The sequence below is a fragment of the Mytilus galloprovincialis genome, chromosome 6, assembly GCF_965363235.1.
Source record: "Mytilus galloprovincialis chromosome 6, xbMytGall1.hap1.1, whole genome shotgun sequence".
NCBI lineage: Eukaryota > Metazoa > Mollusca > Bivalvia > Mytilida > Mytilidae > Mytilus > Mytilus galloprovincialis.
Genome location: NC_134843.1, coordinates 9,908,836 through 9,920,301, shown reverse-complemented (window position 1 = coordinate 9,920,301; position 11,466 = coordinate 9,908,836). Strand labels below are relative to the sequence as shown.

At 34.8% G+C, this 11,466-nt stretch overlaps 1 protein-coding gene across 1 annotated transcript; it reads right to left on the bottom strand.

Moving 5' to 3' along the window:
- Positions 1-4,010: 4,010 nt before the first annotated feature.
- LOC143078890 (uncharacterized) lies at positions 4,011-7,448 on the bottom strand. Its single transcript, XM_076253919.1, has 3 exons — positions 6,862-7,448; positions 5,117-5,272; positions 4,011-4,602 (listed from the first exon to the last, which is right to left on the bottom strand). The coding sequence occupies exons 1-3, from the start codon at positions 7,412-7,414 to the stop codon at positions 4,253-4,255; spliced, it is 1,059 nt and encodes a 352-aa protein (XP_076110034.1). The 5' UTR covers positions 7,415-7,448; the 3' UTR covers positions 4,011-4,252.
- Between the last annotated feature and the right edge of the window lie 4,018 nt (positions 7,449-11,466).

Sequence of the window (11,466 nt, the reverse complement as noted above, 5' to 3'; positions counted from 1 at the left end):
AAACTGAGGGAAACGCATTAAATGTAAGAGGAGAACAACGACAATAAATATATTATTGAGTTGTGTATAATATTGGTTGCCACATACTGCATTGGATTTCCAGTCAATATCAGGACGGTTAAAGTCTCCTCCTAGCCATAGTATTGAGTATTTATTCTCTTTAAATATGTTTTGTCTTTTAACACATGTTATCGAGGTAGGTGATTTCACTATTGAATGGTCTATAGAGACATCTTACTGTGATAGATTTGTTGTGTGGAGTTGTTACTCTTACATATGATGAGTTTGTGTCATATTGTATTGGTAGTTCTTCAGTGTTGATGATATCTCTTACAGCTATTAATACATCCCCGTACCCATCTATTCAATTCTTTTCTATACACTGAGTATTGTGGTGGAAAAACATCAATCAAAGGGTTAAAAGATATGTAGATATGGTAAAATGTCAGGTCTGAACCATGTTGGCTATGCATCTTAAAGGTACAAATTGGAGCCAGCAACATATATTAGCTCAGCATCATCCGTCATAAAAACCTACATTGAACAATCGTGACAACCATGATAATAGTCAGTAGATTTTCCATACCCCAAGGACTAATAACAGTTACTTATATCTAATCACCACTTTTACCTTTCTATTGACGTCTTTTAATGAACGCCTGATAAACAAGCAAGGTTGGCGGAAAGATGGACAAACAAATAATAGCAAGTGTGGTGAATATGTGCTTAATTGGTTTGCAAACGGAAATACATGTACTATGTAATTAGTGATCGAGACAAAGACTTTCGCACCAATCTTTTTATCTACCTAACCTTGAGCTTTACAAAAAAAACATAAATACCATTTCACATGTTCAAATGAACACATTAAGCATACATCTAGAATCACATTTTTGATAACCATTATCACAAAATACTCAAAAACTGATTTAAAAGAACCTGAGATTGCCGAATCAAACACGAAATTTAAGAGCAATAAAAACCGAAAATATTGAGAGGTATGCTCAATTTAGCCAAGGCAACCAATGTTTGCAAGAATAAAAGCCTTATCGTTTTCGATAATTTAAAATTTTATGAACAGTTAATTTTCAGAAAATGTACATATCAATAATATTTCATGTCTACAAAAATGCCGACTACTGGATTGGAGATGACGTTAGGGGCAAAACGCCCACCATCAGAGCCATCGACAACTCATCAAACATTCCAGGCGCGCTTATGTCTATATAGGACTCTAGTGATGCACAAACAGTTGAAATATGTTAAATCGTATACGAAGTTGGAGAGCATCAAAACCCGAAAATGTATGTCTAATACGAACACGACAACATATGCCGTAGTCATCTGATGTTCAGTAGTTGTCATTTGTTGATGTGGTTCATAAGTGTTTCTCGTTTTTTTTTTTTTTTATAGATTAGTCCCGTTGACTATTTGGGTGGTGATACCCTCGGAGACAAAAGGATTAATAGTACTCGTATTGACCAAGTGGTTGTAAAAATACTCATCAGATACCAAGCTTATAATTTGGTTCGTCATAAACTCAACTTCAATTACATAAAATTCATCAATGGCACTGGAATAAAGGCCAATCAGGTACAAAGTTGTCGATCAAAACCGGAAATTCTAGTACGGTTTATGCAATATTTGGCTGGAGGAAGAAACAATATAAAGTGTTTCGAATAAATATTTAAATATTTCGAACAATTCAACATTTTATAAACAGTAAATATAACAGAAAATATAAAGTAAATGAACAAATCAATGATATGTCATGTCAACACAAAAGTATAGACTTCAAGTTTTGCGAAACAAGCAGTGACATCGACCAAGTGGTTGTAATGAAGCTTATAATAAGGTTTGACAGAAGTACGGTTTGTCTACACAACAGTCACTAATGTCGCTGGAATCAAAACCGTTGAAAGATCAAATCAAACATATGAAGGGGAAGAGCATTAAAAACTGAAAATTCAGAAAATGACAAGCGCAGTATTGTGTGGTGTTAAGTTTGGAGATTGTAGTGGATGCCTCTTTACATAACATGCATATATATCATTAATTATAAAGATTTTAAATGAAAGTATGAAATGCAAGTCAGTTTTCTATTTAGATAATTCTCATTGCGACATACGCGTCAAAGTGACCTGTCTGTAAGATTTTCAGAGATAAATTCTTACAACAGGTGGTTAGAATTTGATATCGTCAAAAACTTAACTTGGACGCTAAAAGATTACGTTGTTGAAGTATACAATTTGGTCAAGGTATTATTGACATGTGTTTGGTTATAGACTGCACACTGATATCAGATGCACTTTACCAAAACAAATAAAAAGTAAAATACCAAAAATACCGAACTTCGAGGAAACTTCAAAACAGAAAGTCCCTTAGCAAATGTAAATTCAAAACCTCATTCACATCAAACCAATGGATAACAACTGTCATATTGCTGACTTGGTAAAGGCATTTCTTATGCAGAAAAAAAGATGGATTAAACCTGGTTTAACAGCTGGCTAAACCTCTCACTTATAAGTTTGTTTCTATGTGTGCTGGCGGATTTTTTGTTGTTGCACTTCAATGTTCCTGTTGCTACTTTGTTTTCCTCGCATAGTTTATGCGTTTCTCACAATCAATTTATGGCGTTTGAACACCGGTATACTACTGTAGCCTTTAGTATGACAGTCGCATAAATTCCGTTATATTGACAACGATGTGTGAACAAAACAGACAGACATAATAGGTACAAATATCAAAAATCGGTGTACAGCAGTCAACATTGTGTTATAATCTTATTTAATGATTGTATAGACATTGGTATCTTTTACCGAAAGATGGAATTTATTTCCACATATTTAGATTCATACTGAACAATGTATCACGCCTCCTTTCTTTTTTTAATCAAAATGAAAACAAAATGGCAAAACTTTAACATGTAAACTGTGCAAACATTAAAAGTTAATTCGCCTTTTCAGAATCTAAAGGACTATGGGTAATCTCATTGTTCGTACACCAAAATGAAAGTAACGTCACGTCATTGGCTGAAATTCAATTGTTTAGAACGTTTTAAACCAATCACACCGTTTTGGTGTACGCTTTTGAAAATATTACCCAGAATGCATTAGATTCTGAAACGGCGAATTAATCATGAGTGAAAGTCTAATTCAAATAATCTATGTGAAACCGAGATGTACAAATGCTAGTACTACCCAATGCCATCGACTAAACCGAGATGTACAAATGCTAGTACTACCCAATGCCATCGACTAAACCGAGATGTACAAATGCTAGTACTACCCAATGCCATCGACTAAACCGAGATGTACAAATGCTAGTACTACCCAATGCCATCGACTTATCAAATGTTGTTTTCTTTGAAATGACCTACGGTGTTCTTTGTTTCGTTGTTTTCTTTGAAATGACCTTCGGTGTTCTTTGTTTCGTTGTTTTCTTTGAAATGACCTTCGGTGTTCTTTGTTTCGTTGTTTTCTTTGAAATGACCTTCGGTGTTCTTTTGTTTCGTTGTTTTCTTTGAAATGACCTTCGGTGTTCTTTTGTTTCGTTGTTTTCCTTTTATAGTTGACGTGTCTCCCTCGGATTTAGTTTGTAACCCAGATTTGTTTTCTCTCAATCGATTTATAAATTTACTTAACACAAACTGAACTTTTAAAAAATGTAAAAGTTTCAGTCAAGTCTGGAGTTGGGACCAAATAATATTCATGAAAACGAGCTGTGCAAATGTAAATGTATGCCTGCACACTTTAAATTATTAACATATCACCATGATTCTCCCGCTTAAACTGACCACAAACACATAGTTGATGGCGACGTTACCGGAAATAACTTTAATTTTTTTTTTACAATTTTTATTAAACATTTATTGAGAAAAGGTACAAAATATTTTTAACGACTTTCATAAATTCCGACTAATCCAGTTAGTCTTCATAATAACAAACAGACCAGCTTTGTTCAATATCCGAGTATAAACAGATTTCCATAGAAATAAAAAACCAACAACATTGAATCAGGAAAGTTAATACGTAAAATAAAATCTTAGACAAAAATCATACAATACAAAACAATACAATACAAAGAATACAAAAGACAAAATCAGAAAATAGTAAAATGTTCTTATATCAAAGAGATAGACATCAACACAAGGTAAATTTCCGAAAACGGGTTATACAATAAATTTAATTTGCGTGCTAAGCCAGGAGATTTTTAAAGATGAAACTGTACAGAATTCACAAGTTATCCAAAATTAAGGAATAACTTTCTTTTCTGGTAGTGGTCCTGCTTCATCGTACATTGGTGGAAATACCAACTCGTCATATCCACGTGGAGCAATGATTGGGATCTTATCGTTGTGGAATGAATACTCCGAGCGTTGGTTACTCCTGTCACGGGAGATTAACATCATATGGAACAACGATGCCAGAGCCATTGCGATTGCTCCTACAGCGGCTACCCATGGGCACCATGGACATCCAAGATCAAGGTCTTTTGTCATGCCAAGACCTAACATGCCTTCGTCACCTCCATGATGGTGCATCTTCTTAATCATCATGTAGTACGCAACTACTCTAATGATGACCATCCAGAAGAAAAAGGCTGGAAAAAATATGTAAATGGTTAAAAGATTTATAACATAGAACATGCAGGGATAACTGACCATAATGAAAACAACTTTCTTTTAATATATCAAAAAAGAGGAGCACTTTTTTAATTCCTGTTATGGGGAGAATTGTGTGTTGGACTTGATGGCACTTCTTTGATAATTTCTTTTATTTTTTTAACAAGCTGTTTCCTTTAAGATTCAAGACGATTTATAGTCTCACATACATTGGACAACAGTATAGACACTTTCTTATTGTCAAAGACCGTATACCGTCTGGTTGTGTTGTTGATGATGCACTTTTCAAACGGGCGATTTGAATTTGTGTAAGTCCCACCCTATGAATTGTATAGAACTCATAAATTTACTTAAACCTGACGCAGGTTATTCGGGAAACACGTGTTGTGTGTATGAAAGCCATATCACACGTTTTATAAGAGAAAATGGTTGTGATACAAAAAAAAAGAAGAAGAACACAAACTGACATTTTATCTTCATGGTCATACATACCAGAAAGGATTTGTGTAGAACATGCCAATCTTCCAGGGTGTTTTCCCATTCCTCCTCCTCGTGCGTAAAAGACAGCTCCAATAAATCCGACCAGTCCAAGTACCAGACCAACACCAGCATACCATGCTAACTCATGGCGGGCATGTCGGGCTACATCTGGGAACAAATAAAACTTTTAATATTAAAGGAAGGGCTAAGAAATGGTGTTGTTATATTAAGGTAAATGTTAACTTAGTAGTCTATATATATACAACATGTTCCCAAACTCCGTCGTATCTTGTTACGTAAATGGACAATCCCTTACTTGTATGGACAATCTCTGATTAAGTAAACGGTTATTTAACTTTGAATGAAAGCCACAGTCAATTGTTTCAGACCCCCCTCCCCCTTTTATACTAGTACCTTAATATAACATTAAGGTACATAGGAATTTTGTTCTGAGACAAGTGCCTGTGATGAAAACATAGAGTGCTTGTGATGAAAACATAGAAACCTTGGTACGAAATAGGTCCTATAAGATGCACATGATGCGCACTAAAAGGATAAAATCTTGATCACAAGTACACTATAAATCAAAATTCTAAAATTAAATAATTCCTTATTTTTACCATTTTACTATTTCATGTTAATTCAAAACTTAAATATAGCTTCATTAAAGTTTTAAAGATATATTCTTCTAGAGGTAAAGTAAATAAATACTCGACAATAGAATTATTAATATATGATTGATTGATTGTTGTTTGCTTGTACGCCGCATTAGCACCAAAAGGATATATCGCGGCGGAATCTCACAAAAAGGGAAAATACTTCCTTTTTATCCCTCTCTTGACGGAATAATTAAAGACATACAAAAAGTAAGGTATAGTTGATGTCTTGCCAACTTAAATGTTTCGAGCGTGCGTAGCTTGATTAATGTTAGCTGTATTTGGCAAAACCTTTCGAAATCTATAGGTCTTTCAACTTCGTAAATTGTTTGCCTTTTTTAAAATTTTTGATTCGAGCGTCACCGATGAGTCTTTCTAAACGAAATGTCCATCTTACGAAAAAAATTTAATCCTAATGAGTTAATTTACTGTTATTACAAAACAAGTCTTGAAATGTTGTCTTCTTATGCCTTTGTTTGTAAACATGTGATACTAAATTACGGATTAATTCATATTTTTTCTGATTTTTTAAAATAGATTATGGTCTAAATAATATTTACAATTGAAGTGTAAGCCTAAACAAATACAAGTTCGAAATATATTCTTCTGTATTTTACCTGTGACAATATATTTCAATGCTTATAGATATAACAAACTGTCTGAATGTAATGTTATGTAAATAAAAAATCACCCGACCGTAACCTTAGAGTTCATTGTCTAGAAGTTTTTAAAACACTCTATACACATGAATGGTATTGTTAACAGACTTTTAAAAATTCTTTTCAAATTCTGTCACGATCTTGAAATTAAATAGTTTAAATTGTTGAATCATACTGTAGATAAATTTGAAATTTAAATCTTATGTGCTTCTGCATTGGTTTCTTCCAAGAATGAATAAATTGAAATATGTATATGTATCTATTCGTTTACAGACTTACCAACATAATCTGCTAAACTCTCGTTATAGCGACATAAAACCCAGAGACATTTTTTACATATTTGTGTTTATATGTCTCTGATAAGTCTATATATTCGGTTACTTTTAAAATAACAAAATGAGTGTTATTCTGCTTTCTAAAAATGATAAAGATTTATTCTTACCAACAGACCCCTTGATAAATTCAGCAGCCGGTTTAAATTCCCCGGGTATCATATATGCATCATCGTTTAACTCCTTCATGTCGTCATCCTTCTCTTGGCTATTGTGATCGTTCCTCTTTTTGTCACAGTGGTAACTTCTGTGGTAACATCTATGGTGCCCGTGGTGATGTTTTTTGTGATGGTGATGGTGTCGTTTGCTTTCTCCGTCTTCTGTATCCATATCATCCTTGAATACCTCGTCTTTTTCAATTGGCACTTCTTCGCTGCTATCCTTTTCTTCGCTACTGTCGTGGTCGTCCTTGCCTCCACCACATTTACATACTTTGTAGTACCACAACCCGAAGGAAATGGTAACTCTCTCTTTTTGTGGTTTCATCAACTCAGTTTCATCTACACGGAGACCATCATCTTCAGGTTTGATATCGTTCATTGGATCGAAGTAAACATTTGTGTGGACCACCATCCATCCTGGGCTAGCGGTGGCGATGATTTTAAATATCAACGCTAAAACAGAAATAGCCACACATAACTTTAGCTTCCTTCCCAACTCCATTTTGTCTTTCCTTATTATGGATTACCCGGAGAAGTATTACCTGTGTTTATATAACCAATCAGGAAGCAGGTAAATCTAAACATAGGTATGAAAACATAGTCATATGATCAATAGGTAGAATTATGTATACCTTTAAAAGATTATTGATACCAACTCAGGCAAAACAAGAAACAAGGTCACTATTTGATTTCATAGATTACCATAATAAGTATCATGTAAAATGTAGAGCACATTACACAGAGGGGGACATGACAGAAAACAATACTAGTATCACTGTTCGTAATTGTAAAGTCATGTCAGTATTCGTCTTTAGATTTAAAAGATATCAATAGATTTATAAACTGACATGAATAAAATAAATATCAGTATCTTCTAGCTTAACAATGTTTGATAGAAAGGGGAGAGGATATGGCGTTTCATCCGTTCAATTTTTATAAGGACTTCATTGAAGCCATCGAAAGAGTACAATTGCAGTCAATTTATTCACCTATGGTGATCTATTTTCGCATTCAAGCTTTTTTCTATTTTGTTGTTATCTATGTCCGTTTTTTTCCGTTACTGAACAAAATCAACTATATGCATTCAGAAAGGTGATCAATGACATGTTTAAAAGCTATAACAAAAATTGTAAACTGTTCCTACTTTTTGAACCATGACTAAAAAACTAAGATGGCTACTAGCATGGATTTTCCCATGTGAGCATACGTTTTATATCAATGTATTTGAAATCAATAATTTTTTTAATATGCTACCTTTTACAATTAATTACATCGATGATATTGATTTCAGCAGTTGTTCCTCATAAGCCTATTTGGCTGGCTGAAAATTACTTGTATATATGAATGTAATTGTTTGTTATAATTCAGGTTGCACTTAATATTAAAATATTCATTCATTCATTCATTCATTCTAGACTAATAAAGGTAGTATTAACAAACTAAATTGTTTCTGTGTATCAAATTAATATTTCGTTTATTATTTTATTTTCATAAACCAGGCCGCTAGCTTTCTGGTTTAGATTGTATTCTGGGCTTTTATAGTTGTTACTAGTAACGTCTATATCATTTGTAATTTGGTGGAGAGTTCAACTTGTCTCGTTAGCAATAATACCACATCTTCTTATTTTGATACAAATTTCATGAGTCAGTTGAAATTTGCCAAAATACAAACCATGTTTAAACCACTAGAGTAAAACTTTGCTTGACGTAACGAAACAGCAGCAGAAATAATCTTGGATTAATATAATAATAAATAAAACTTTGCAGTCTTTGCAGTCTTTAACACTGAGCGTTTATCCGACATCAATATCTAAAATGCATCTGCAGGGAAACATACGGTTTTAAATAGACTCGTTTTCTTCCTGGCAACATACGAGTATCTGATTCAACCTTGTTATCAGAACCAAACACATAAGGACGGGTAGCCATTTTAAGATCTCCAAGAACAACATTAACAAAATAACGGAATGTCTGGAAAAGTTTCGAATAGTTCAGAGACCAAAAATTTTACAACAAACTGAAACAAACCCAACATGAACATCATCAATAACAACAACCAACCAGATATACATAAAGACTGAATTTAAACACATTTTTAGCTCACCTAAGCCTTTCTCATCACTTGGCGTCCGTCGTCCGTCGTCGTCGTTAACTTTCTACATTTTGAACTTCTTCTAGAGAACCAATGAATGGAATGAAACCAAACATGGCATGAATGTTCCTTATGAGGTGCTAACCAAGTGTTGTTACTTTGTAGCCGATCCATCATCCAAGATGGCCACCAGCGGGGGACTTAGTTTAACATAGGACACCATGGGAAATGCATACAAATGACTTCTTTTAGAGAACCACTGAATGGAATGAAACCAAACATGGCATGAATGTTTCTTATGAGGCTAACCAAGTGTTGTTACTTTGTAGCCGATCCATCATCCAAGATGGCCGCCAGCGGGGGACTTAGTTTAACATAGGATCCTATGGAAAATGCATACAAATGACTTCTTTTAGAGAACCGCTGAATGGAACGAAACCAAACATGGCATGAATGTTCCTTATGAGGTGCTGACCAAGTGTTGTTACTTTGTAGCCGATCCATCATCAAAGATGGCCGCCAGCAGGGGACTTAGTTTAACATAGGACCCTATGGGAAATATATACAAATGTCTTCTTTTAGAGAACCACTGAATGGAATGAAACCAAACATGGCATGAATGTTCCTTATGAGATGTTGACCTAGTGTTGTTACTTTGTAGCCGATCCAACATCCAAGATGGCCGCCAGCAGGGGGACTTAGTTTAACATAGGACCCTATGGGAAATGCATACAAATGACTTCTTTTAGATAACCACTTAATGGAATAAAACAAAACATAGCATGAATGTTCTTTATGAGGTGCTGACCAAGTGTTGTTACTTTGTAGCCGATCCATTATCCAAGATGGCCGCCAGCGGGGGACTTAGTTTAACATAGGACCCTACGGGAAATACATACACATGTCTTCTTTTAGTGAACCACTGAATGGAATGAAACCAAACATAGCATGAATGTTCCTAATGAGATACTGACCAAGTGTTGCTACTTTGTCGCCATTTCAACGTCCAAGATGGCCGCCAGTGGGGGACTTAGTCTAAAATAGGACCCTATGGGAAATACATACACGTTTCTTCTTATAGAGAACCACTGAATGGAACAAAACCAAACATAGCATAAATGTTTCTTATGAGATGCTGACCAAGTGTTGTTACTTTGTAGCCGATCCATCATCCAAGATGACTGCCACTGGGGGACTTAGTTTAACATAGGACCATATGGGAAATACATACAAATATCTTCTTTTAGTGAACCACTGAATGGAATGAAACCAAACAAAGCATGAATGTTCCTAATGAGATGCTGACCAAGTGTTGTTACTTTGTTGTCATTGCAACATCCAAGATGGCCGCCAGTGGGGTGGGGGGACTTAGTTTAACATAGGAACCTATGGGAAATGCATACAAAAGTCTTCTTCTAAAGAACCACTGAATTGAATGAAATCAAACATAGCATGATTGTTCCTTTCCTTATGAGGTGCTGGCCAAATGTTGTTATTTCTCGCTACATTGAAGACCTGTTGGTGACCCTCTGCTGTTGTTTTTTATTTGGGCGGGTTGTTGTCTCTTTGACACATTCCCCATTTCCATTCTCAATTTTACTTTAAACCAAATTTTATATTTTTTTTTATATGATTTCAAAAACCCATGTAGAATCAGGTGAGCGATACGGGCTCTTGAGAGCCTCTATTTTACAGTTGCTTTCAGTGGACATAAGCCAATTCTGGCTGTTACTGAACCAGTCCATGATTGACAAAGGAAAGCAATTAGTGTTATGTGTCTGAAATAACAGACTCAGATTGGTAGTTAACGAATAGGACAAATCATAATTTACATTCTGATATCGGACTCGGACTCCTTTGAACTGAGTTTAACTGTGCGTCTTGTTGTGTGTTTGTTTTTTTCTACATTGGCGCAGTAGAGATAAAAGGGGATGGTTGATATCTCAAAAACATGTTTATCCCCACCGCAATTTTGCGCCTGTCCTGTCCTCAGGCCTTTGTTAGTCTTGTATGATTTTCAATTTTAGTTTCTTGTGTATATTTAGGAGTTTAGTATGGCACCCACTATTATCACTGAACTGGTATACATTTTTGTTTAGGGGCCAGCTGAAGCACATCTCCGAATGCAAGGGTATCTCGCTGCATTGAAAACCCATTCGTGGCCATCGGCTGTTGTTTTCTCTTTGGTCGGGTTGTTGTCTTTTTGACACATTCCCCATTTCCATTCTCAATTTTACTACAGATTTCTATGCCTTGTATTCGACATAATACATTTGAAATAAATACACACAAATGGTTACCATAGATATTTGCTTTATGATCCTAATAATCAATGATTATCTTAACTTAATACTCTTTTCTTTTCAATTATATACGTAGATGCTAGTACTATTGATTTTAAGAAGGCTTTTTTGCTTCGTCAGACTGAGTGGCAAAAATTGTCAAGTCATCTAATAAATGTT